Source organism: Pseudorca crassidens, chromosome 15 (genome assembly GCF_039906515.1).
Source record: "Pseudorca crassidens isolate mPseCra1 chromosome 15, mPseCra1.hap1, whole genome shotgun sequence".
NCBI classification, from domain to species: domain Eukaryota; kingdom Metazoa; phylum Chordata; class Mammalia; order Artiodactyla; family Delphinidae; genus Pseudorca; species Pseudorca crassidens.
Window position 1 is genome coordinate 76686803 of NC_090310.1, and position 27040 is coordinate 76713842.

General features: G+C 53.8%; 1 protein-coding gene across 4 annotated transcripts in view; it reads right to left on the minus strand.

The window, feature by feature from the left end:
* The window catches only part of PREX1 (phosphatidylinositol-3,4,5-trisphosphate dependent Rac exchange factor 1), a 197278-nt gene that overhangs the window by 31013 nt on the left and 139225 nt on the right, over nucleotides 1-27040 (minus strand). For all 4 annotated transcript variants that reach the window (XM_067708378.1, XM_067708376.1, XM_067708377.1 and 1 more), the window contains 9 exons: nucleotides 21714-21814; nucleotides 21073-21176; nucleotides 20830-20879; nucleotides 17771-17846; nucleotides 9814-9886; nucleotides 5103-5245; nucleotides 3319-3411; nucleotides 2235-2383; nucleotides 465-550 (listed from right to left, as the gene is read on the minus strand). In XM_067708378.1, coding sequence (XP_067564479.1) covers nucleotides 465-550; nucleotides 2235-2383; nucleotides 3319-3411; nucleotides 5103-5245; nucleotides 9814-9886; nucleotides 17771-17846; nucleotides 20830-20879; nucleotides 21073-21176; nucleotides 21714-21814 — 875 coding nt within the window. The remainder of the gene's footprint in view (nucleotides 1-464; nucleotides 551-2234; nucleotides 2384-3318; nucleotides 3412-5102; nucleotides 5246-9813; nucleotides 9887-17770; nucleotides 17847-20829; nucleotides 20880-21072; nucleotides 21177-21713; nucleotides 21815-27040) is intronic.

The following is a 27040-nucleotide window of genomic DNA, read 5'->3' on the forward strand; positions in this document are numbered from 1 at the left end:
CTTAAACAGCACACAAGAGAAGGCAATAAGAAATCAGAGGTCTCAAACTGCTGGCCTATGGCCTGGATCTATCTGGCCACAGAAGTGTGGCCAAATTCCTATTTCTGGTTTCTTTAAAAAAAAAAAACCAAATATGGCCGGAGGAGGTCCACATTCCTGCCTGGCAATAATGAGCTTCAGCTGAAGAAAAACTGCCCCTTTTCGATTGAACATGTATTTTTCTCACTTTGCCATAGTCCTCGCCACTCCCTAGTGCCTTCATTTTAGTTGCCCATTTGTAACTGCCTGACCCCCCCTCCACAAGAGTTTGCAAGCCTTGGCTTCAGGCAAAGAAGGTAAGTGCTAATGGTGCACTAAGAAGCACAGGCCTGGAGGTAATGGTTTGGGGGCCTCTGAACTCCTTCCACACACACACAAACCCATCTCCCAAAGCTCCCCTCTCCACCTCTTAGGCTCCCACTCACCTCTCCCCACAGCATAGACGTACGGCGGGGCAGCTCCACGGATCTGGAAGCACAGAGCCTCTGGACGATCGGGGACTTTGATGATCCTGCAGCAAGCCAAAGCAGCCATAAGGTAAAGCAGTACCGCTCCCGACAGCCCAGGGGAGCCCCTGCCCCCCAGGCTTTTGGGAAATCAAACCCCAAACAGCAGTAGCACCACGCTGTCCAAATGTATAGAGAAACCTCGTCTAACCAAAGCCCACGGCAGCAGGATCTTTGATTGATCAGAACCAGCTGGCCCACCCTTGGAGATTCAGTCCATGCACAGAAATTCCCACTCACCCTCCTACCCCTTCTCCATCATTCTCTTGGTGAGAGGAGGCCTCGTGGCAGCCAGACCAGCACCTTGGCCAGTGAACATTTTATTCAATAATCACAGATTTGGGAGAGTGACAAGTGACCCAGCACATCTTGGTGCGGACTCTAGAAAAATGCCCATGTGTCCCCCAGAGAGCATGATTTGAAAGCCCAGGTGTTGGCCATTCTGCGGTGGGTCACCAGGGCAGAGTGGGCAACACCTTCCCAGGGTCATACGGCAGGTGTCATTAATCCAGGAGCTTCCCTACCAAGGGCGTGCCCCTACATTGGGCCTTGGATCGTCCCCACCTGCCAGATAGGGCCGTCCTGAGAGCCTGTTCTCAAACACCAGGTATTTCTGGAACTTGAAGCAGGAACGTTCCACCTTGGTGATTTCTGCCGCTTCTACATACCCACCAAACTATCAATCATTTTCCTTAAATTGACACGTCTTTTTACTAAAATAATCCTATTTAAAACTTTCCATCACTCTCATCAATAGAAAACCGGGAGCATCTGCCTTAAATAGAAGGGAGAAGTGAAAACCAAATCCACAGGTTATAAAATAGAAAATGCTTCTCCCTGTACCTATATCTGGTACCCGACCACTTCTCTCCACCCCACCATTGCCACGCGGGGCTGGGCCACCAGCCTCCTTACCACTCCCCCTGCTTCTACCTCTGCCCCTGACAATCTCTTCTCCACCTGCAGCCAGAGAGATTCGGCCAGAACCTACATCAGATCATGCCGCCCCTCTGCTCAGAACCTTCCAGTAGCTCCATGGTCCTTAACGTGGGCACAGGCCCTATAGGGCCTGGCTGACCTCATTGCCCACCCCTCTTTCTCATTCACTCTCTTCCAGCCCCATCAGCTTCCTCATTGTTCTTCAAACACACCAGCCACAGTTCCACCCCAGGGCCTTTGCACTCGCTGTTTCCCCTGCCTGGAACCCTCCTCCTCCAGAAGTCCCCTTGACTCGCTCCCTTACCTCCTTCAGGTCTTCACCTCAGTTCTCAGGGGCATCTCCCTGACCACCACCCCTCCACACAGCCCATCTCCTGTACCAGCTTTATATATTGGTCCACACTCACTACTACCTGAACTACCTGGCTCAGTACGTCTCTTACTTTTCTGCTTTGTTTTTTGTCTGTCTCCTGCTCTACCCTCCAAACAGACTGAGGTCTACGAGGGTAGAAATGAATCTATCCAGACGGGGCTGCATCCTCAGAGCCTGACACACCAGTGGGCACACAGCAGGCACTCAAACATCTGTCGACTGAACAAAGGCAGCAGCACTGTGTCACGTGCCTGCAGAAGGAGCCCAAAGCACGGGGAATCGGGATGGCTCGGGCCCCCAGCAACACCTCTAGGACTCGGGCAACTCCTCAACCTGAGAGGAAGGTCACCAGACACCCCACCCGGGGGCACACTCACTCTTTGGCCTTGGTGGCTACCAGGAGACGCAGCGGGCGGCGGGAACAGAAGGACTGGCTGACGATGGACTCCACCTCTGCGAAGGGCCGCAGGAACACCAGGTCCTCGTTGACGGAGTAGATCTTCCTCCCCACCTGCAGGCCGGCCATCTGGGCGGGGGTGGGGCGGGAGACAAGCACACCAGGTAACTGGCCCCTCCCCTCCCTTCTCCTCCTCACTAAGGAGCCTTGAATGCACTCAGGCAGCACAGAGCCGGCACCAGGCACCAAGCACAACCAGCGGGAGCCCCCCAGGGCGGCCCCGCTCCCCTCTGTGGTAAGCAGTTAGGGCGCTGGGGAGACCCGTTCTGGCCAACGAGCTATGGAGGGAGGCCTACAGGGGGCGCTAACGGGAAAGACGCTTTTCCCCTGAGGAGGAGCTGTCAGTGCTTCCCGCCCAGCCGTGTGAGGACACAAGGCATGGACCTGGGGCAGCCACCTTGTGACCACGAGGGCTTGGCCAGGAAAGTCAAAGAGACATCGACCCCGAACCAAGACACAACCACCTCCTTCTCACTGCTTATGTTATTAGAAAAATGAAGCCCCGCGGTTCCTGCCACTGAGGCCAGCATGTGGCTCCTCGCAGCCGTACACATTGCTAATCGCTACGAGGAAGCAACCAGAGCACCTGGACAAAGCGGCAGGTGCCTCTCTCCCACCCACCTGCACACCCCCTGGGAACAGCTGAGAGGACCCGGGGCTGAATCCTTGGCTGTCCTGCTCCAGACCTTGTATCCATGTCACAGTAACCCCGGATATTTGTTCCATAATCGGAGCGGATTCAGACCCTCGGGTCGTTTTCATGCACCACCCCGTACGGCCAGCAGGGGGAGCCGGTGGCACATGCCGGGAGGGCAGCCCCAAGCCGTGGGTTCTGCAGACAAGACTGCCCCACCCTCGTTTTCCCCACCAGGGCAATGAACAAGGAGGGACCACTGACATCCCAGGGCTTTCTGAGCCGGCCTGCCTCAAGAAACGAGGAGAGATGCCCCACTTTCCCATCCGCACCCAGCCCGAGCCAGGGCGGCCCCTCTGAGCGGCCTCACCTCCGCCAGCGAGCCCCTCTGGACCGACTTCACCACCACGGCCTTGTTCTTCTCCTCGATGTCGAAGCCATAGTCGTCCTCCTGGGGCAGGATCTGAGGGTCCGAGGCAGGAGAGATGATGAGGCAGGGAGGGGGGCCTGGAGCCAACCCCACCTTGGCCCCCATGGTGAGAACCGTGATCCTGCCAGCTCTTCGTGCCCCAGATCTACTCAGGGTACAGACTGGGGGGTGGGGTGCGGCAGGATGGTGCCAGGACGCAGAAGATGCTCAATACGTATCTGTCACGTGAAGACCCGCCACTGGGCTCGTGCTTCAGCCTGCTGCTGACCACACGTATTAGGTTACTTTTCATTGCCTGTCTCCCCTTCCTCTCCCCAACCTGAGGACAGAGCCTCCTTATTTATGCACCACTGTCTCCCCATCTGCTGGCATACAGTAGGTGCTCAATAACAACTTACTGACTTAATGAATAAAATAGATCCAAAGGTATCCGGCCACCAAGAACTTGGGGACAGGAAGGGGGTTTAGGGAGGAGCCGTCCCTCCCCATCACAGGATGACAGGCAGGTTGGTGGGTTCGGGGGGGTCAGTGGTGGTGGGGATACAGGGAAATGCATTTATTCATTCAATAGATATGTGCTGAGCTGCTGCCTGTTATATGGGCCAGGTACTTTACTGTTCCAGAAACAGCACTGAACAAGACAGACGGTTCCTGCCCTCGTGCAGCTGACTATCTACTGGGGGAGACAGACTACAAACAAAGAACTATAGAATGTGGTGCAGGGAGTGTATGTAGTTTGAATTAACAAATGACTTAAAGGGACAGGAAGTGGTGTGGCAGCGGGGCCAGAGAAGGTGATATCTGAGCTGAGACCTGAATAAAGTGAGGAACAGAAGTTTATAAAGGGTGGAGAAAAGTGCTTCAGGCGGAGGGCACAGCATGTGCAAAGGCCCTGAGACAGGCTCCAAGGTATTGGAGGATAAGAAAGAAGATCAGGGTGGCTGGAGTGGCTGGGGTGGGTGGGACGAAGAAGGGGAGAGCACAGGAGATGAAGCCGGAGAGGCATGACGAGTCTTGAAGGCCATGGTGAGAGACTGGATTTATCCTAAGTGTGACTGGGAGTACTGGAGGGCTTTGTTGTGCAATAAATGGGAATTGGAACAGCAGCCCCCATAAGCACTATAGGAAAGAAGTTAATGGAGCTGCCTTCCCATCAGGTGGACTTCGGCCTCAACTCTGGCAATGACAAGAGACCGAACCTCTCCAAGCCTCTCTCCCAGTTGCCTGCTGTGGGCCAGGCCTTAAGATGGAGGCCGCTGCTCACCAGGGGGAGAGAAACAGCATTTGGTGGGCTAGGCTAGTAAAACATCTGAACAGGCTGGTAAATATTCTACCTTAACTGCAAGGCTATTTACAGCAACTCAACAAGGACAAGGTGACAGCCCAGAAGACACAAGATTTTCGTGTGCAAGAGGAGTCCTGCAGGACTCAGGAGGCCATCCTCCCTGCACAAGGCTAGGCTGGGGTGTGGGGCAGACAAGGGGAGATGGGAAGGAAAAGAAAAGGAGCCCAGCGAGCCCAATCTCATCTGTCAAGAGGGTAGTCTGTCCAGTAAAGCAACCTGGCCTCTGGGCAGCGTTGCCAGCCACCACCTAGAATCCCCCATACTCTTGGGTACTCCAAGTTGACCTCAAAGTCTCCAGCCGTAACCTGAAGGTTGCCCAGTTCCCGGGCCTGCAGGCGGGTCTGGGAAGGAAGATGCAGCGGCACAGTTCTGCTCCTACCAGCAGGCGCTTGGCCAGAATGTTCTCCACCAGCTTGAAGTCGCTGCGAAGCTGTTTGTTCTTGCTGCTGGTTCCCTCCATCTCCTCGTCTGCGTGGAAACGGAAGTACTGGGACTCATCCTTGAACTCGCTCTTCTCCAGCACTGTGAACCCACAGACATGCAAGCGCAAGGTCAGGCTCACACGGGAAGCTTTCAGGAGCATATGCCAACTGGCAGCCACGGGCCGGAACCAGCCCCTGGACAAGTTTGGTTTGGCCAGCACGGTGCTCTATTAAGTAAAATCCTGTGCCAATACTAACACATTAGGATAGTCAACATAAAAGCCTGGCTTTCTGACTTCCCTTGAAAAAGCTGAACTCGCCCCACTGCTATAAAGGCATATTACAAAGCCATGGTAACAAAACCTGTGTGGAACCACAGCAGAGGCAGATTAAAGGCCAGCGGAAGAGAACAGCAATCACGTAAGAGGACGCTGTGTTTACGGGAACTCAGCGTCTGATGGATGCTGAACGATCACGTGGAGTGTTCCACAGATGGTACAGGGAAAACTGACTCACGGGAAAAGAAAAAATAAAACCGGATCCCTACCTCATACCATATATGACAATAAACTCCTTTTGGATTAAAGACCTACATAGGAACAGAACAGCTAAAGCTCACCAAACAAGATGCAGGAGAATATCTCTGTCCTAGAGCAGAAAAGGAGCTCATATACGAGACCCCCCAGAAAGCACTATGATAAAATTAAGGACTTCTTCCATTCAGTAGGAAGGCCATAGGCAGGCCGCAGATTCAAACCTAATTGTACTGTCTAAAACCAACAAAGAATAAATACCTAGAATATACAGGAAACTCCAACAAATCAACCAGAGAAAGCTGGGAAACTCATCGATAAAAGGGCAAAGGATATGAATGAGCAACTAACATATGGGAAAATCTAAGTGGGCAGCAGTTGTATGAACTCACCCTCACTGACAATCAGAAAGAGACCACAGTGAAACCCTTTAGACCAGGGACTAACACACGCAGTCCCTGTGGGCCAAATGTGGCCCACTCCTGCCTTTTAGAAATAGTTTTATTGGGACACAGCCACACCCATTTATTGACATATTGTCTGGGGTGCTTTGGGGCCACAATGACAGAATTAAATAATTGCAAGAGACTGTATGGTCCACAAAATCTAAAATATTTACTATCTGGGCCTTTACAGAAAAAGTCTTCTGACCTCTGTTCTAAGACAAGTCGCAGGAAAATGAATAAAAAGAACCAGTAACAATCAGCATGTGATGTGGTCCCTGTGGATTACAATTTAACTAAATACAGGGCACGCCGGGGATACAGGGGATACAGGCTTAAGTTCACTTACTCCGCAGACAAAGAAGGACCTGCTGCACCCCTTTTAAAGACAGGAAGACTGAAGCCCAGAGGAGCTAAATAAACTGCCCAAGGTCACAGAGCCCAGGCTCCTCCTCTTCACCATACTGCCCAGCCTGGCCTGATAGATGGGGGCGAGGACAAATTAAATAAAGGGGAGAAATCGAGGCAATCGTCTGAAGTCAGCCGGTCCCTGAAAGGACAAGCAGCTGCCTTAGCTTCGCGATGTCCCCGCCATCCCCGAAGACCTTTGGTGACATGGAAAGCATCAGGAGCCCTTCCTTCCTGTCTCCTTCCTTTCCCGGGACAGCTCGCTGTTTGTGAGCACCGTTCTCAGGCCACCTCTATTACCTCCTTGGAGACAACAGACACACAAATTGCTGCTTTCCCCAGAGCTGGGAGCCAGGCCCCAGGAGGCCGGCTGGCTTCCCCTCCACTGTAAACACGAGGCTAAAAGACTCAGGGAGTGGGGAGAGGAAGCACCGTGTTGTGTCTCGTGTCTCGGCTGAAATATGTGGGGAAACATCTGGAATCCCGGAGTCAGGGAGCTCAGCCAGGTGAGAGCCAACCACTCCCAACTTCCAGTCGAGGCCACTGGCCAGGCTTCATGAGACGGGCACAGATCCACCTTCAAATCCCTGCCCGGCCCCTCCCAACTTCACGGCCGTTTAGCCTCTCTGAGCCTCAGGTTCCTCATTTGTGGGGATAATAACAGCACCAACTTCCCGGGGTGGCTGCGAGGATTCAATGGTGAGCCTCAGTTTCCCTGTATGTGCCAAGGCACTGGACCGCTGGCCTCTGGGTCCCTCCCCGGGGACACCTCAGAGCCCCGGGAGCTCGGGTCAGACACCACGGGAGGCGCCCCACGGGCCCCGCCCCACGCCCCACCCTGCACCCTAACCTGCATTCTGCAGCGGCCACAACCCTAGGATCTGGCCCTTTCCTCTTTCAGCCTATTTTTGAGTTCGTGGCAGGAACAAGGGAGCAAGGACCGCGCCCTGCAATTTCTCTCCCTGAGCGACCCTGAGGGTGTTGCTGTTGCCTGGGATCACCCCCTCCACAGTGTCCTCAGCTAGCCGCCTTCCCAAAATAGTAGCTGGGGTGGACCCCTAATTACTCTCACCCACAAATGAGAGGCTCTGCCCAGCTGACGGGAGGCGGGGGATGGAGCTGCGAGGGCCCCCGCAGGGAACAGAGCGGCTTTCGGGAATGACCGAGGCTGCCGGGCTCCCGACCTGCCCCAGAGTGAGTCCCAACCCCACAGAGCCGTGGCCGCGCTGAGCTCAGATGGGAAGGGAAAGATGGGGAAACTGAGGCCGGGGAGGAGCAGGGCTTTGCCGGCAGTCCGCCGAGTCAGGCCCAAAACCGGGCCTGCCGGCTACGAGGCAGGGGGCAAATCCGATGACCTGTCACCCCAGGGGCACCTCTCTCTCCCTGCTGAAGGGAGAGGAAATCCAGCAGCTAGACCAGGGGTAGAAAACTTGTTTTGCTAAATGAAGTTTTACTGGCTTAGAGCCACACCCACTTGTTTACACATCCCCCTGCAGCTGCTTTTAGGCTACAGGGGCAGAGCTGGGCTGTGACAGAGACCGCGTGGCCTCCAAGGACGAAGATATTTACTGTCTGACCCTCTGCAGACAGAGTCTACCAACCCCTGAGCTGGAGCACAGAGCAGACGCCGGGAGGAGGAATGGCCAGAAGCCCTTCCCGAGTCTCAGGCCTCCGCTGCCACCACGTGCATCCAGGCAGCGTGGTCCCTCCTCTGGACTGTGACAGCCGCCTTCTCCCTGGCCCCCTGCTTCCGCCCCCACCCTCACAGACACTCTCCGCAGGCAGCCAGAGGGGACCTGCAGAAGCCCAGCCAGGCACGTCCTTCCCCTGCTCAGAAGCCTCCGGGACGCCCAGCTCACTAGAGTAAGAGCCAAAGTCCTCCTCACACACTCACAAGAGTCCAGAAAATGTACTTATTTACTGTCGTGTGATTCGCACACGCGCACACGCGCGTACAGGCACACGAGGGCAAGACTTGCATCCAGCGTGCTCACCCCGGTCCCCAGAGCCTAGCACAGTGCCTGCACGCAGGAGGCGGCCTCTGGAAGACAGCAGGATGAGCAAAGACGGAGGGGAGGTGTGGAATCAGCCTCGCAGGGACAGAGCAGCTCCAGGGAGAAAAGCGAATCTGAGCTGGTCCAGGGGGTGAGGAAAGAGAGGAGCCATCCTAGCAGGTGGCCAGGTGACCTCGCTGGGCAGGCACGAATTGAGTAGAAACACTGAAGAAGTGAGCGGGTGAGGCAGGGAGGGAGGGACACCCGGGCGAGAGACACTGCAAGTGACAAGGCCCTGGGGAGTGTTCTGGAAACAGGAGAAAGGCTCCTCAGTGGAGGTTCAAAGTCCACTCGTCCCAAAAGGGTGGGAGCCTCAGGGCTCCCCAAGGGCCACAAGGACAGGCCACAGAGCTCAGTGGTTGACATGTGGCCTGCGACGCCAGCCTGCCTGGGTTCAAATCCCAGCCCCTCCTTGTCAGGTGACCTTGAGCAAGTGTCCCAGCTGCCTGAGCTTCCATTCCTCGTTTACAGACGGGGATGACATTCATACCAACATCAAAGGATCGATCGCCCCAAGGACGAAACTCATTACTACATGCAGAGTTCTTAGGAGGAGGCCGGGCACGCAGAGTATCACTTCTGTGTTAACTGAAAATGGTGTCAATGGAACCATTTTCTCCCTCCCTCTCCCCAGCTTCCTGCCCCAGGACCATCTCGGACCGTCCGCCTCTCTCCCTCTTAGGTGCTTCTCCCTGTGTGGGGAGGAGTGAGGCATCTGAGGGGCGAGGACCCCCTGGCCTCCTTTCTCTCATGCTCACAACCCGCCCGTCCTCTGTCCCCACGGACCCCTCTCCTCTCCTCTCCTCCCCGGATGCCCGTGGGCCAGGTCCGCGTCGTCCACCCTCACTGCCCACCCTGGGAGGCCACATCCCATGAGGGAGGAAGGGCTTAGGAAGTCCATGGATTTGACCTCACATCCGGTCTGTGTTTTGCAGCCAATCTTTACCAGCCACCTTGGTCCCCACTGGCCACCTGAAGTGATGTCCCCATCAGTGAAGAACGGGGCGGGTGGGGTGGGGAAGGGCAGCACAGGCCCACTCGGCATCCAGCCCAGGCTCACCCACGGGCACACTGGGCAGCCGCCAGCCCACCACTTGCTCTCTCTGGGCCTCAGTTTCCCCCCGCCATAAAATGCACCAGGGACCAGGGTCCCTGCCAGCTCTTCTGTTCCAGGACAGGATCCCCACCCCACCCCGGGGAGGCTGGGCTGAAGGGGAAGGGGCGGATTACCGTGGTGCATGAAGCCGTTGTTACACAGGCCCACACCAAGCGCCACCGCCTCCTCGCGTGTCTGGCAATCGCCCTGGAACAGAACAAGAAGCAGAGGGTGTTAGGTGGACCCGCTGAGCCAAGGGGCTGAGCCAGGCTGGGAAAAAGCCCACCACCACCAGGAATGGAGACTCCACGAGGGCAGGGATGTGTGTCTGTCTTGTTTCCTGTGGTATCCCCCAACCGTGTCTGTGACTGTTATTAATAAACACCAAACAAGAGAAGTATTTGACTGCATGTTAATTATTTACATGTGAGAGATGCATGGTGCACCATAAACACCACAAACGTGAAAGGGCGATTTTACGTGGCAGACACTGCTGGCTGCCCAGCAACAACCCTCCCCGGCCCCATCCCGCCCTAGCACTGAAACCCTCACTCTTACAGACAGCAATTCATCTACCTAGACAACCACAGATCCCAGCCTCCTTTACAGCTAGAGGTGGCCAATGAGATATAAGCAGAAACCACTGATAGGGAGCTCTGGCAAAACACTCTTTGTCCCCGGTCCTTCCTTTCTCTTCCTCCTGCCTGGAACAAAGGTGCGATGGCTGGAGCTCCTGCAGTCACCCTAGAGCACAATGTGACCTCAAAAATAGAAACATACTAAGGATGGCAGAGCAAAAAGAAAGAGCAGGGGTGGTCTTCAAAGATATCATGAGATTGTACTAGCAACTCTGGACCACCAACCTCCGGGCTTCTCTCATACCAAAGAAAAATAAACCCCTAATTTGTTTCAGCCTCTGTAGTTGGCTCTCTGATACTAGAACTCAAGTCCAACTCCTAACTGACCTGGCTCCTCCCTGAGCAGAGGAACCCAAGGTCAGGGAACAGCTGGTGCCGATTCTCCCCGAGAGTGTGCCCTGGAGACGGTGCCCCTCCGCGCCTGCTCCCGAGAAGCTGGGAGTCTCCTGGTGCCAGCTCCTCCTAGGACCTGGCTCCTGGGTCTCCCCCTGACTCTGTGGGTGCTCTGTGGACTTCTCAATAAGTCACCTTCTCTTTTTTACTTTCCTTAAGTTAGCCAGATACTGTTTCTGTTTCTTGCAACCCAAATCATCTCAGCATATCCAGGCAAAGTATGTGAGTTGTGTGTGTACGTAGGGGAAGTGACAGGCCAAGGAAACAGCACGGACAGAGGTCCAGAGGCGGACAAAGCTTAGAGTACAGAAAATAACATGGCCGGCGAAAGCAGGGTGAGTGAGAAGGTCAGCTCTGAGGAAAAGGCCTTTCATCTATTGTGTTCCCTGCTGAATCTTAAGTGCTTAGAACAGAGCCTGGCATGCAGTAGGTGCTCAGTACATACTTGCTGATTGAATAAAGACATTGTCAGCAGGGACTAACTCATGCATTAGTCTGTGGCCAGGTCAACGAGCTTCGCTCCGCTCAGCCGGCCTCTCGTTTAAAATACTGCCCAAGTGAGAAGTTATTCCAAGAGGCACTGGCCCGACAGAGCCAGGCCAGAGGCCTCCACTGTTGGTGTATCCCCCCCAGGCCCCTGCCAGCAGCGGAGGGGCCCGGGAGGGAACTCCTCAGCTACAGGAGAAATGAATTCAGAGCTGCAGGCCCCAGCCTGCCAAGGCCCCAGAGCAGAGCCTGGGGGAGCCACTGGCCTCAGCTGCTCTAGCTGCCCCAGGCTGACTCAGAGATGACAAATCTGTCCTGCGGGACCGCGGGCCAGTGGCTGGAGAGCCAGCACGCTCACAGCCCTGCCAGCAGGGCGGCCATCCATGCAAGAGGCCACATCCGGAGCAGCCGCCCCCAGCTGTGAGGGGCCCAGGAGGCGGGCGGGCCCAGCCCTGCAGCCCAGGGGGCCCGGGCAGGCGTCTGGAGCCCACCTAGCTTTCCGAAGCTCTCACAACCTGGGCTCCCAGCCCATCCCAGCCCGTCCCGGCCTCTCTTCTCTCCAAAGGGCCCTGGGGTGACCCATGGGGTGGCTCCCAAAGTGAGAACAGCACAGGGATTCTCTGGTCAAGAGTGAAATATGCCAACGCTGGATGTGTCCACCGCCTGAAAAGCAAGCCCCCACCCCACATGCTGCCAGCCGTGGGGAAACCGGAAGTCATCCAGTCCCCATTTGCTCCCCTCCCAGAGGAAGGCACAGGCACACACAGCCCTGTGCAATGAACCTCCGCAGCACACTTCCCCTTCATCCCCCACTCGCCCACCCCCCCTCACTGCGGGCTCCATCCACGACGGCCTCCTTGCTGCTCCTTCCACACACGACATGAGACCCTACCTCAGGGCCTTTGCACCTACTCCTTCCTCCCCCTGGAATGCCCTGCCCTGGCTTTTCAGGTCTCAGTGCCCATGTCAGCTCCTCCTAACTACCTAGATGGTCAACCCAGAGGCAATCGCTCTTATTAACCCCATTTGACAGATGAAGAAATTGAGGCACAGACAGGCTTGGCACTTGCCCAAGTTTACAGCATGAGAGTGGAATCCTTTTACAGCCGGACCTTCCCTCCAAGTTACAAATAGGGAAACTGAGGCTCCAAGAGGGGAGGAGAGTTACCCAGCGTTACGGCCAGGGCTCCTGCCCTGTCCTTGTTTATCCTTTGTTGCCTCTGCTAGTGCCTTGAGCTGCCGGCCTGGCCCTTTGCCTGCTCACCCACCCCAGCCTTGCCACCCCACCCCAGATGCTAGAAACCCCGCCGCCGTCAGCACTGCCATCTGCCTGAGCATGGAGGTCAGCGTAGCGGGCGCTCAGGGCACATTTCTGCGGAGCCGGAACAGGAGCCGGCAGATACGAGCCGTCCCGCACCTGGCTCCTGGCCTGTCCCTGCTCTCTCCTGCCCCAGCCCACTGACCCCCAACCTCCTTTTGACGGCCACAGCCTAGGGCATCCTGGAGTCCAGGCAGCACAGACCAAAAAACCATGAGCAAAGAGGTGAGGAGAGCAAACCCTGGAGCTGTATCCCCCGGGTTCAAACCCCTGTTTGGCCAACCGTGACCATGGGGAATTCCTTAACCTCTCTGACTTTCATTTCCTCATTTGTACTTTTTATCCCCAGATTTGCCCTTGACTTTCCAAGGCCTCTGCCACCTCTCAGTGGTATTCCCCACTCAGACTCCACAGTACAAGCTATAATCAATACAGAGGATTATTATTACAATTTCTATTATTATTGACTACCAAGGCGTCATGAAGGCCCCCCACCACACAATCTTATAGGAGTACCTCGTTTCTGTGTATCCTGAGGCAAGTTACATAATCTGAGCCTCAGTTTCCTCATCAGTACGATGGGGACAACAATTGTTTTCTGAAGATTAAATGAGATAATACACACAGAAGATCAGAAGTGATACAGTACATAGCTTGTCAATCAAATGACTAATACCCTCCTTATCCTCTGAGCTAAAAGAACTCTCGTTCATCTGAGTAGTTGGTAGGGAGCCCTTCCCCCAGCCTCAAGGGATGAATTCTGAGGAATTCTAAGGCACTCTCAGCAATCCTTATTGTTTCCCCCAGGGAGTGGTTTAGGGGTACATGAGGGACCCACCTGGCCATGAGACCTAAGGGGAAGACCACTGGGCAAGGGAGGGGACTGGGGGAAGTTTCCTCTCCTAATAAACATAGTGAGAAAGCTCTTTCCAACTGCCCCTGCTGCCTGCCTTTGGCCATAGGTCTACATAGATGTGATACCTGGAGCTGTGGCAGCTGTCTTATGACAATGAGGCAGCTGGCAAGATGGCAGAACAAAAAGATGGAAAGAGCATGGATATAAATGGCATTGTTGAGCTCTAAGACCATGAACTCTGGACGCCTAGTTATATGAGCAAAAAATGTCTTTACTGTATAATTTAGATTTCCTATTATGTGAGAGAAAAATGTCTTGACTGTGTAAGTCATGTTTCCTACTATGTGCGGCCAAAAGTATTTCTAGCTGATCTAAGGGGTTTCAATCAACATTTTGTTTCAAGGAGCAGAATGACCTAGAGTTAGACATGAACATGTGTTCAAAGCAAAATAACCCTGCTGAACTACACAATTATATGTTTTCTTCTTGACTTGCCTGCTAAAGGGCAGGTGGGGATGACTCTTGAAATCAAGACCTGCTGTAAGCAGTCTTCAAGGCCACATCCTCATCACCAACCTCTCCCCCACAGAGAGACCCACACGCACACCGTCCCCCCCTTTCCCTGACCCGGAGCCAGATGCCAGCTGTCGTTTGGAAGCTGGCATCCATTGTCGCATGGAAGCCATCCTATGTCAACTCCAATTAGCTTCCCTGTGTCCCCAGACCAGGCCAAGCCATGCGAGGCCTGCTGAAGTGGACAGAGGGTCAGCTGCAACCTTCACTCCACCGTCCGCCCCCTGCCTCCACTGTGACTGTATGCTGGGGGATGGCAGCAGGGGGCGGGGAGGGGGGTCCTCTGGACCAACTGACAATGACTCAGGCTACTCCACGGGGCTTCAGCCAGGATCACAGCTAATCTGACAGCACGGGCCACAAGCAGGCCCCTGCCGTGCCCAACACCGATCATAGAGAGAAACCAACAGAGGCCGCTGCTCTGGCCGGTTCTCCTCCTTGCCGGGGTGCTCCAGGGCGCACTCTTGAGCCTCCCAGCTCAGCCAAGGGCCTTGCAGTCATTCAGGACTCCTGTGTCTCTCACCACTGCTGCCCGCTCCGTCCATTCAACAGCAGACTCTGTTAGGTCTCCCTTCAAAGAACCCCAAACCTGATCACTCTTGTCCCCTCCCCCGCGGCCACCCGGTTCTCAGCCACCACGCTCCCCACCTGCAGCTCTGAAGCCGCCTCCTCACTGGTCCCCCGGTTGCCAACCTCGTCCCCCGACAGCCCGAGCATCTTATCCCACCGAAGCCAGATGCTGTCCCACCTGTGCTCAGAGCCCTGCAGTGGCCCAAATCCTCCCAAGAGCTCACAAGGCCCCTTGGGGCTGGCTGCCCACCAGCTTCCCCATCACCCTCCCTCTCGCTCATGCCACTCCAGCCACACTGGCCTCTCCCCACCCCCAGACCCTCCAAGCTCACCCCACTCAGAGCCTCCGAGCTGCTGTCCGCTCAGAGAAAGCTCTGGCCCCAGACGGCCCCCTGGCTCATTCCCCACCTCCCTCCGGTCTCTATTCAAAGGTCCCTGCTCAAAACACCACCTTCTCTGCCGCCTGTGAACAACCACATCCCCACCCACCCACATGAAAGGTCGACTCCCGCCCGTAGCTCCCCCCGAGCTGGCACCCAGCACCAGCTAACAAAGTGTTTTACTACTTTTCCTTGTTTATTAAACGCCTCTCCTACCCCTCACCAGAATTTAACATCCACGAGGACAGGAGCGTTGTCTGTCTTGTCCACTGCTGTCCCCCCAGAACCCAAAACAGTGCCTTATACACAGCAGGTGTTAGGAGGAAGAAAGGGATGAGCCCATGAGCCCTCTTGTCGGATTTTTCTACACTCTCTTCTGCCCCCTCATTGTAAACACCACCCAGGAGCTGACAAGGAACAGAGTATCTGCAGTAGAGATGCCTCCTGAGCAGCAGGTGTGCAAAGCCTGCCCCTCCCCCACCCACCTCCTCCACTCCACTAGGGAGTACAGTGGGCACCCCAAAGGCAGCGCCTTTCCACGGCCAAGGAGAATGCTCAACTTCTCCCCCACCCCCCACCGCCTTCCCATCACTGTGAACGAAGGGAAAACCCACCGCGCCAAAACCCCAGGACCTATCCGTGACCCCTTCCCAGCCCCAGAGCGGTGCATCCTGTGATTCCATCTCCAGATATTTCCCAGGTTCACGGACTTCTCATCAGCTTGGTAACCCACCCCACTCCCAGCTCAGGCCTGGGATTCGCCACGTAAGGCAAAGTCCACATCGCGCCTTGAAACCAACAGTCAGCCGTGGAGCTCAGGAAACATGAGGCCACAAAGGTCCAAGGTGGGGAGAAGCAGCGTTTTAGAGAGCCCTACACCCCGGCATGCCTGGGGTCTGAACGAAGAACCTAAACCACAAGATAAATCACCCCTCCCCTGTCACAGCCCACTCAGAAGACGGGACCCCAAACAGACTGCCCCTCGGCTCTCCCCAGCCGTCTGTTCCTGCACCCCCAAGTCCCTCTGTAATTTCTTCAGCCTTCCTTCCACACTGCGTGGAATTTTGAGGCACCCTGAATCCTTTGGGAAGGAAATGAGGAATTATTATAATAACAGTTCCATTTACTAAGCAATTACTCTGTGCCAGGCACTGTTCTAATAAGCACTTTAGATGATTAACTCACTGAATCCTCAAAATAATCTAAAGGGGAAGGTATTGTTTTGAGCTTCATTTTACTGGTGTGGAAACTGAGGCACAGAGAGGTTAAGCGGCTTGTCCAAGATCACTCAGCTGAGAAGCGGCAGTGCTGAGATTTGAACCCAGGTCTGCCTGGCTATAAATAAAGCACATGCTCTGAGCTGGCTTCAGGGGATCCTAAGGAGGGGGCAGTGTGCGGTGTAGTGCAATGGTTAGCACCTCTGTGCTTCCCAGCTGTGCAAATCTGAATTCAAATCCAAGGTCATTTTAAGACCTCCCACGTCTTAGGGCCCCACATCATAGCAAACATATTAAAATGCACACACATCCTACATTAAATACGTTTTGGGGGCTTGAAAATTTTTTTTCAAGAATTTTTCTAAACTTGATTTTGAAGTTATTTGACACCAAGAAGCATTTACTTTACATAGATTGGCTATGATTTCTAGGCAATCATCAGGAATTTGTTCGACATGAGAAAATCCAGGCAACAAATTGTTTTTGAATGGAATGAAGTTTCTATGAATGCTAAACTTAACAATTAATAAGGCTGCCATAAAGCTGCACTCTATGAAAGTTTAAACATTTAGATTTCACAGTTGTCTTCTTGTCTTTGGAGACATTACGTTCTTCTTATAGACTATGAATGAACATTCTTGCAGGCTCCCTGAAAAGTTTGCAGAAATGAGGCCTAAGTACGTACGATGCACCCATCCGATTCCCAGCTTTACTGCTGCCAGGCTGTGTGCCCTTGAACCAGGCACTTGGCCTCTCTGGGCCCCAGTTCCCTGTCTGGAAATGGGTTGGAGGACTCAATGAGATACTGCACAAAGTCCAGACAGGGCCTGGCCCAGAGTAAGTGCCCTGCAAACAGAAGCCATAAGGTATAAGAGGCAGGTAGGTAAGAGTGTCCACGGCACCTCGATGGAACAATCACCTTTGCGAAGTTGCAGCAAAATCAGCACAGAGATTTTTTCCAAGACTCTGCCCGGCCGCCACTCACTGGGAACCTAGGGTAAGGGAATAGCTTGGCAAGCCCTATATGGAGGCTCTGTGGCAGGATGAGACCAACTTGTCCCAGTTTGCCCGGGACCGTCCCACTTTTAAAAAGGAAAGCCTCAAGGTGGCAGCCACCCAAGTGTCCCTTAACTGATAGATAAATAAAATGTGCTCTATCCTCAAAAGAGAATATTATTCAGCCTTTAAAAGGCAGGAAATTCTGATACAGACTACAACGTGGATGAACCCTGAAGACATTATACTGAGAGAAACAAGCCAGACACAGAAGTACAAACACTGCATGATTGCACCTACACAGGGCACCTACAGCCGGCCAACTCAGAGAGAGAAAGTGGAAGGACGGCTGCCAGGGGCCGGGGGGAGGGAGGAATGGGAAGTTACTATTTAATGGGGACAGAGTTTCAGTTCTGCAAGATGGAAAGAGCTCTGGAAGTGCATGGGGGTGATGGCTGTGTAATAATGGAAGTGGACTTAGGGCTACTGGACTGTACACTTAAAATTGGTTAAGATGATCAATGTTATATTATGTGTATTTTACCACAATTTAAAAAATAATTTAAAAAAAATTTTTTTAAACCTCAAAGGCCAACATCCTGGTTAGCCCCTCAGGCCTGGGCAGAGGGGACGACGGGTCACATTTGCTCGGCGGGGCTCTCACCTGGGCCAGCAGCCAGTCCACCAGCTTGCTCCCGGGCAGCACCGACTTGTACGTCTTCAGGTGGTAATCGCGGTCCCTGTGGAGAGGAAGCGGGCCATGAGCAGATCAGGGAGGAGGGAGGGGAAATAGTCCCAATGTCCCTAACTCAAAGAGCTCGGGGTCCGAGGATTTCCAGGCTCTCCAGCCACGGGTCAGAGGCAGGGGGGCCGGGGAGAGCAGCAGGCAGGGAGTCCAGCCCTGACTCCACACCTCACTCACAGTGTCACTGAGGGCAGGTCTGTCCCAACCCAGGACCCCATCCTCACCAACAGCATCAAGGGGCAGGAGTAGGTGGCTCTAAGGCTCTGGAAGCTTCCCCCAGCCTGCGGTTCTCAAGCAGGGATGGCTATGCCCCCCAAGAAACACCTGGCCGTGTCTAGACATTTTTGGCTGCCATGACCTGGCTGGGGGGCGGAGTGCGGAGGTACTACCAGCAACCAGCAGATAGACACCAGGATGCTGTTAAACATTCAGAACTGCCCAGAACAGCCCCCAAACAATTATCCAGACCAAAACGTCAAAAACGCTGAGCCTGCGGAACCCTGATTTACTCTGAGTAATGAGAAAAACTTCCAATTCTTTCCTTTTGTTTTGCTGTTAACATTCGTGTGTCTAAAGGTAACAAAACAATACCGACATGGAAATGCTTCTCCGTGGGCTGGTGTGGGCAGTCAGGACAGAGCAGAAGGCAGGGGGCTGTCAGGGTCCTGGTTCTTTGCTTTGACCTGTTGTAGCAACTAATTCCTGCCAAGTCTTGGTACAAAGGGTTGTGCGGACCTTGCCGCCAAACTGCAACAATCTCTCAGCCTTTGAAGCTGACGAGAGTGAGTTTCTGCGGCCGGGCCCTGTCGGGGCTGAGAAAGGCCGGCTGGGGAGCCCCTGTCGGGGCTGAGAAAGGCCGGTTGGGGAGCCCCTGTCGGGGCTGAGAAAGGCCGGTTGGGGAGCCCCTGTCGGGGCTGAGAAAGGCCGGTTGGGGAGTTCTTCTCAGGCTTTCAGGAACTGAGGAGCCCAGCAGGTCACGTGCGCGGTAACTGGGGACCCGCTGCCAGCCCAGCCACTTCCTCCTCTGGGGGCCGATAGAGAGGCCTCTCCGGCAAGGGCCAAGGCTGGACCCGGGCGGCCCCGCCTGCCTCCTGGGCCTGCACAAAGGCAGCAGGGGAGGAGCCAGCGGGGCAGGTCTGGAGGTGAAAGGGGCTCCCTGGGCCTGGCCTCCAGCGAATGCTGGGAAAAGACTCTTCCTCTCCGCTCCTGAGAGGTGACAAGAGCTGTCAAGACAGAGGGCAGAGGCCTCTGTAGCTGGTAAGGACCAGGTCACCCTCCCTGTGCCTTCGTCCACAGCCACAAGCTCCACAGTAAAGACAACCACCAATCACTGGCACTGACAGAGCCTTCACTGTGTGCCAGGCGCCAGTCAAATTTAATCTTCAAGATCAGCCAAGGGTGCAGCTCTATTTACAATAGGCCGGAGATGGAAAAAACCTAAGTGTCCATCATCAGATGAATGGGTAAAGAAGATGTGGCACATATATACAATGGAATATTACTCAGCCATAAAAGAAACAAAATTGAGTTATTTGTAGTGAGGTCGATGGACCTAGAGTGTGTCATACAGAGTGAAGTAAATCAGAAAGAGAAAAAGAAATACTGTATGCTAACACATATATGTGGACTCTAAGGGGGGAAAAAAAAAAAAAAGGTCATGAAGAACCTAGGAGCAAGACAGTAATAAAGACACAGACCTACTAAAGAATGGACTTGAGGATATGGGGAGGGGGAAGGGTAAGCTGGGACGAAATGAGAGAGTGGCATGGACATATATACACTACCAAACGTAAAATAGATAGCTAGTGGGAAGCAGCCGCATAGCACAGGGAGATCAGCTCGTTGGTTTGACTAACTAGAGGGGTGGGATAGGGAGGGTTGGAGGGAGGGAGACGCAAGAGGGAAGAGATATGGGAACATATGTATATGTATAACTGATTCACTTTGTTATAAAGCAGAAACTAACACACCATTGTAAAGCAATTATACTCCAATAAAGATGTTAAAAAAAAAAATAAAAATAAAAATTAAAAAAAAAAAAAAAAAAAAAAAAAGATCAGCCAAGGGGTGTGAGCTATTCTTATGCCCATTTCACAGATGCAGAAACAGAGGCAAAAGAAGTTAATTACCTTTCAACAGTCACTCAACATTTACTGAGGGCTCCTTTGCCCTGGACTGCGTTCTCCAGTACATGGCGGTTTTTCAACCAATTAATGTTAAATCAGAGATAAGATTACACTCTTCAGTCTCAAGAGTGTGAAACCCACGTGTGACTAGTGGCTACTGCATTGGACAGCACAGGCACAGAGCATCTCTATCAGTGTGGGAAGTTCTACTGGCCAGCACCGCTCTAGGTGTTGTCAAGGGTCTGGGGACACAGCAGTGAGCAAATTCCCTGACCTTGGTGAGTGTACAATTCCCTGGGGTACAGACAGTATACAGACTAAGAAATAAATATACAGTATGTCAGCTACTGACAAGCTTCAAGAAGAAAACCAAACTGAAGTAAGGAGGGTAGCGTGTTCCAGATGGTGATGTTTTACACACATTGTCAGGGAGGGCCCCTCTGACTTGGAGACATTTGAAGTAAGTAAGGAAGCAGATATGCAGATATGTAGGGGAAGAACACCCCAGGCAGAGGAAACAGCAAGTGCAAAGGCCCTGAGGTGTATCCTATTATTATCCCCATTCCACAGAGGGAAAAGTTGAGGCCCCAGCAGGTTAAATAACTGCCCAAGAGCACACAGCTGCTGACTAGCAGGCTGAGATCCAGAACTAACACCCTTCACCACCACACTGCAGTGTTTCCCACAAATTTACTCACTTGACCCTCATGACAAACCTACAGGGTTGGTACAGTTATTAGCCCCATTTGATGGAGAAGGAGACTGAGGCTCAGACAGGTTAAGTTATTGGCCCAATGCCACACAGCTGAGAAGAGACAGAGGTGAAACTGAAGCTTGGAGAGAGTAACTTACTTGATCACAGGGGTGTAGAGGCTGTGAAGACGGCAGTAAAGCCTCACACCCTGAAAGAGAAAAAACGGGAGTCTGTAATCAGGCCACATCCTTCAGGGGCCTCCAAATCCAGGCTGCTGGGAGAGAGGGTGGGGGGAGAGGGGAGACTGGTGAGGGCAGTGGAGAACAGGCCACTGGGGCAGAGGCCTGCTCTGCGGTGACTGTGGGGTCAAGGTCATGGGGTCAGGGTGGAGGGGTTCCCACCTTGGACATGATGTCCTCCAGTTCACTCCGGGCCTTGTAGGTGCCGTCGTCGTAGCGGAAGCGGTACATCACCTGCTCGTTCTTGAACTGGTGCTTGTCAGAGACTGGAGGGACCCCAGGGCTGGTGAGGCTGGGCGCCCCCTCGGGCCCTCCTGACCCACGCCCACCATCCTCACCCTCCACTCGGCCAGGCTCCATGCCAAGCACAATTTCTCCAAAGCCCCTGCCCACACTCCAGGTCCTCCGGCTACGTGCAGGGCCCGCTGAGACCCACAGCTGGGGGCTGGGGCATCTGCCGGTCTCATGAGAGGCCCAGAAATGCCCGCTCCAGTCTGCCCTGAGGCCCACCTGCCCAGCATCTCCCTGGAGCTAGATCACGAAGCAGGCTGGGGTGTGAGACCCCACCGTCAAGATTTATGAACCCATCTCTACACAACGGCCCCGAGTCGCCCCTAGCGCTTCCCTGTCTCACTCCCCACTTTGGATCCATTAGTTGATCCTGTAGGCTCTTCCTTCAAACCATGAAGGAACAGCTGGCCACACAGAAGTGTAGAAATGGCCTCTGAGTTAGTGGAAGCACAGCACTGTTGAGCTCTGACCTGGTCCTACTGTTCGGCCCCCCAGGCCTAGCCTGCACTCACCATGGTGGATGATACCATTCTCCAGCAAGGCTTGGCCCAGGTTCACGCCTTCTTCCGTCTTGCTGATCTCGCCAATTTCCAGGAGCCAGGCAACAAACTCACTGCCAGGAACATGACATGCGGTTGAGAGGACCTCCCCAGTCCTGAGGCCACGGGGGCCAGCACTGAACTGGCCTGGCCCCCCTGACTCCCAGGAGTGACAGCCAGAACTGCCCACAGGAAAGCAGAGCTTAGGACACCACAGGCCTGGGGGTCGTGCTGAGGCCAGATGCTTTTCCCCAAGACCAATGGCAGAGAGGTGGGTGTGAGCAGACCCAGGCACCGCCTCAGGCTCACTGGATGGATGGATGGATGGATGGATGGATGGATGGATGGACGGACGGGAGGATGGATGAGAGAGACAGAGAGAGGGGATGGACACATGAGTGGATAAATGAATGAAAAGTGAGCAGATGACTGGATGATCTGACAGGCAGATAAATGACTAGGTGGCTGGGAAAATTAGTGGGTAGGTGGGTGGGGAGGGCAACAGATGGGTGGGTGATAAGTGGAGAGATTACTGGGTAGATGAGTGGGGAGATGGATGATGGCTGGCTGGCTGGCTGAACAGACAGAGGGAATGAAGAAACCAATAAGCAGGAAGAAATAAGGACCCAGAAAGATGATTGTGGAGAGTCAGAAGAGCTAAGGGTGATCAAGTCATCTCATTCTCCCACTTAAAACCCTCCGGTGGGCTTCCTGGTTACTCTCAGAAAAGCATCCAAACTCTGCCCACATGATGGCAAGGCCCTGACACGATGAACTGCCCCTTCCTCATCTCCTATACCTTTCACTTATTCTGCTTTAGTCTCACCCACCATCTTCCCCTGCTTAAAAAAAACTGCCAGACTCCTGCCTGCCTCAGGGCCTTTGCACTTGCTGTTCCCACTGCCTAGAAACACCCTTCCCCAGCTCTTCACACAGCCTTTCTCTTTCATCTTTAGGTCTCAGCTCAAATATCACCTCCTCGGAGAAGTCTTCCCTGATCACCTCATCAAGACACCCCACACCCACACAAACCATCCCCATCTTTCTGTTTTACTTCCTTTTTAGCACTTATCACTGGATTTGTATTATACTATTTACAGATTTATTTATGTGTTTATCAACCATCTCCCTGAACCAGAATGCCACCTCCATGCTGATGGGGAGCTCTGTCTGATTCACAGCTCTACACCCCCCGCACCTGGAAGATAGTCCAAAGCACAGCAAGGCTCAAAAATCTTTTGAACAAATAAAGAAATGAACCATCAAACAAGAAGGAATGTTCTGGGGTAAGCAGGAAGGTCTCAGTAAGAAAGAAGTGCTCAAAAGCCCAGAGGAAATGAGGCAAATCCAACGTGACTACCCAGAGGGGCAGAGGCTCAGTCAGAGCCCAGGTCCTGGTTCTTGGAGTAGAGTTTGGGCTCCACGCAGAGCTCCACCCACTGGAAGTCAGCAGGCCAGGGGAGAGCTGGGGATGTGGTCATTCTGTTCTCAATGAAAGCGGGTGGCAGCTGGCCAGAGTGGGGAGCTTATCAAAACCAGCTGTCCTGCCTCCAATTACAGGGCCAGAGGGGGGCAGGGCTATTTTTAGCTTTGCAGTGTTTGGCTAGCAAAGACCTGCCCTGTGTGTAGGTAGCAGTGTGTGCGGAGGCATTCAGGGAACCCCAGTGAGAGCCGGGGGTGGGGGGCGTAGAAGAAATGGATCTATTCTGTGGAGCGGGAGCCCCGAGTGGGGAAGAGATGGTCCTGGCCTCCCCCAGGTCTCTTCTTGAAGTCCCCAAAATCAGAGGCAGAAAGAAAGCTGCTGGCAGCTGGGGGAGGTGAACAGATGTTGAGTGCCCACTCTCGGAAGCTGGAGACTCGGCCTCTGGCTGCCCACCAGCTGTCCCATCGGGGGCCACCTCTGGCACGGACCGGCAGCCCTGTGGGGGGTCCCAACAGGGACCACAGCAGGTCCCAAAAGGGGGACAGGAAGTTGCCCACAGCAGCTGCAAGGGCAGAAAAATGCAGCCCAGAGGACAGCAACTGTGACCCAGGTTTCTGCCCTGAGCTGAGTCTTGAGCCTTTTTGAGGATCAACTTACTGGGCAAATTTGGGCAAACTGCTGTCCCTCTCTGGGCCTCAGCTGGGTCCATCTGGCAAGGGGTTCATTCAGGGGTCTTCTGGATTTAGTCGGTAACTTTCAAATCATGTTGAGTCCTAAGCTGGGATCCAGCCTACAAAACCAGACAAAATCCACCTCTGATGCAGGGACCTTAAACTCTCATAAATGAGTAAAAGGGACCAGGTGGAAACTCTGCTGAACCAGCCAGCGTTTCTGAAGACGGCAGCCACTCACTGCGGCCAACTGTGGCCGCATGGGAAGACTAAAGCATCTTACGACTTTTCAAGAGAAGCTGGAAACCCAGCATTTCCTGTGAAATCTCCCAACTGTTCAATGTTGATATTGAATCCAAAATGTTCTGAAAGCACCGTGTGGCCCAGGGAAAACACATCTGCGAACCACACTGTGTCAGTGGGGCGCCATGTGCTACCGCTGGGTGCAAGGACATGTGTTACAGGCAGGAGGGTCAGCGTATACCAAGGCCCTGAGTAAGAAGGTTAGGGAACCAGCAATCTGCCAGTTGGTGGGGGTGGGGGCAAAGAGAAGCGAGATCCAGTCTTCCAGAAAGACCTAACCGGGAGCAGGGTGACGTACGCTGCGGACACAGGGAGCAGGTCAGCCTGCTTTGGCGGGGAGTCTGAGATTCAGGGAATGGGGGACTAATTGAGAGTTAGCATGTGTCAGCTAACGGCAGCACCCTTCTTCCTTCCTGCCCCCCAGTATCATGCACCCAGTAAACATGAATTTTAAGTGTCAAGTCCAAGGCTAGGCACAGGGGACACACAGGTACACCCTGGCAGTCTTCCCAGGGGAGCCCCCAAGCTGAGATCCAATGTCTACTCATCCCCAATACAAGAATCCCATTTCTCTTGCCCGTCTCCTCCATGGCCTTGAGCTCCACAAGGGTAGGAACTGGGGGTTTTATGTTCATCCCTGTGACTCCACTGCCTGAGATGCTTCCGGGTGGTGTCTGCAGCAATGCCTGACGAATCATTATTGATCAGCTATTACGCGCTAATACCGTGTACCTGTGCCCACAGGTGGGTGAGACAGTGTGGCCTCTTGCACCTGGGTGCTCCCATTCTGGCAGACTTCAATTAATGAATGACATCTAACTCTGTCTAGAGTATAACCAAAGGCCTTCTTCTTCCAGGAAGCCTTCCCTGACTGCCCTGCCAGACAGACCATCACACCGTGTGCCCTGAGTTCTTAAAGCTGTGACAGTGCCCTCATGCCAGGCCTGTATAATGAGTTCATCCTCGCTCGCCTCACTCTCCCACGTAAACTCTTTCAATGGATTCCCAGAGCACCTGGGATAGAATCTGAACCCCTCACCCCTTACCTGCCTGATTTGGTCCCTGCTACCCCCTGTGGCCTCATCTCGACACCCCCCAGCCACTCACTCCCTCCAGCCACGCTGGCCTCCTCGCTGTTCCTCAATTTACTCAAGGCTCATTGCAGCCTTGGGGCTTTCGCACCTGCTATTCCCTCTGCCAGGAATGTTGTTCCCCCAGATCTTCTCATGGTTGGCTCTTGCTTGTCATCCAGATCTTGGTTAAAATGTCACCTCCCCCAAGAGGCCCTTCCTGACCACCCTGGCTGAAACCACACCCCCTTTCCTCACCTCCTCACATAAACCTACTTATTTCCTTAAAGCACTCATCAAGTCACTGAAATTCCCTTCCTTGTTTGTATTTATCTAGTTTCTGATTCCCCTACTGGCCTGTTGTCTCCACGAGGGCAGGGGTTTCCTCTGTCCTGTTCACTGCTTGCACACAGTAAGGGCTCAATAAACAATGACTGGGATAGATAAAGGAATCAATTTTGTCTCCCTAGAATCCGAGGATCCTAGAGGGCAAACGCCATGTTCCTCCCGTGAAGCCTCCACAGAAATACACAGATTTCGTTCCTTGGTTTTTCTTCACGTGGCATCCGTGAGCTTTCTCTCTGATGAGGGCAGAAACAGGCCACTCCTTAAGCTCCATCACATTTCCATCACTCTTGCCCACAACGTGCTGAGCATGTCACATGTGTTTTCTCTCTGTATCCTCCGACAATCCGGCAAGGCAAACATTTCATTCTCTCTCATTAATTGGTCATTTACTGAGGCTCAGAGAGGTTAAGAAACACCCAAAGTCACACAGCTAGAAGGCAGGGGAAGCAGGACTTGAGTCCAAGTCTGATTCAAAGCCTAACCCTTGAAGGTTATAAAGATAAATCAGACACTTTTTGTATTCCTGGAGTCCTCCATCTAGTAGAGACAGGTTACGATCAAGGAAAAACGAAATGTGCTGAATAGAGATAAAAATGGATAAACGCAGCAGAGTGTGGTGAGAGAAAGTACTGGGTTCAAATCCCAGCCCCCAATTTGTGCCCATGCGACCTTGTGTAGGACCTTTTCCCTCTCTGTGCCTCAGTGTCCTCACCCTTCAAATGGGAACAATGGCAGTAAACTGCCTCACAGTGTCACACAAAGATTAAAAGGCACGGCCACATGGCAGCACCTGGAGCAGAGAAAGGCTCCGCGATTGTGTCTCTGTGGCTGCTGGTTCCTTCCACTGGAGGGGGCCCGGGTGCTCCTGGAGGAGGAGCTGGGCCCTGACCAGGAAGGAGGAGGACCACGAGCCCAGGGCTGTGTGCAGAGCGAAGCCACACAAGGAGAGTTTTTATCAGCACGATCTCCTGCAGGAAGTCTGGTCCTTGAGGGCCCAATGATTGCCAAACAAGCTTCAATCCTGGCCCTGTTTCAAATGGGCAGTGAAAGAAATCTCCCCTAATCCTTCCTGAGGAGACAGAACACCCTGCTGAAGCCCTAATCACAGACAGGTTAGCCCATCCAGCTGGACTAAGCTCTCCAAAGGGTTTGGAAAGAGGTGGGGTGAGGGGGGGAGGTCCTCTGACCCTGGGGGGGCCGGAAGCAAACCCCTCCTCGAGAGAAACCTCCTTTCTGCCCAGGGATTAGGAATTAGCTGATGGAGACCATCCCGGCTGCCCCCTCCCTGCTTCCCACAGGTCTGGGGCCCACAGCCTCCCCTCCACAGACCCTCCCAGGGAACATGGAGCTGGGGTCAACTAACCCTGAGGGCAAAAGGGCAGCCTGACTCCAAGGCATCCAGGCCAACTCCAGGGGCCCAAACACCCCCAAAATCCCCTGCCTGCTGCCCCAAGCCATGACCAATCAGCTCCCCCTGGCCCCCTG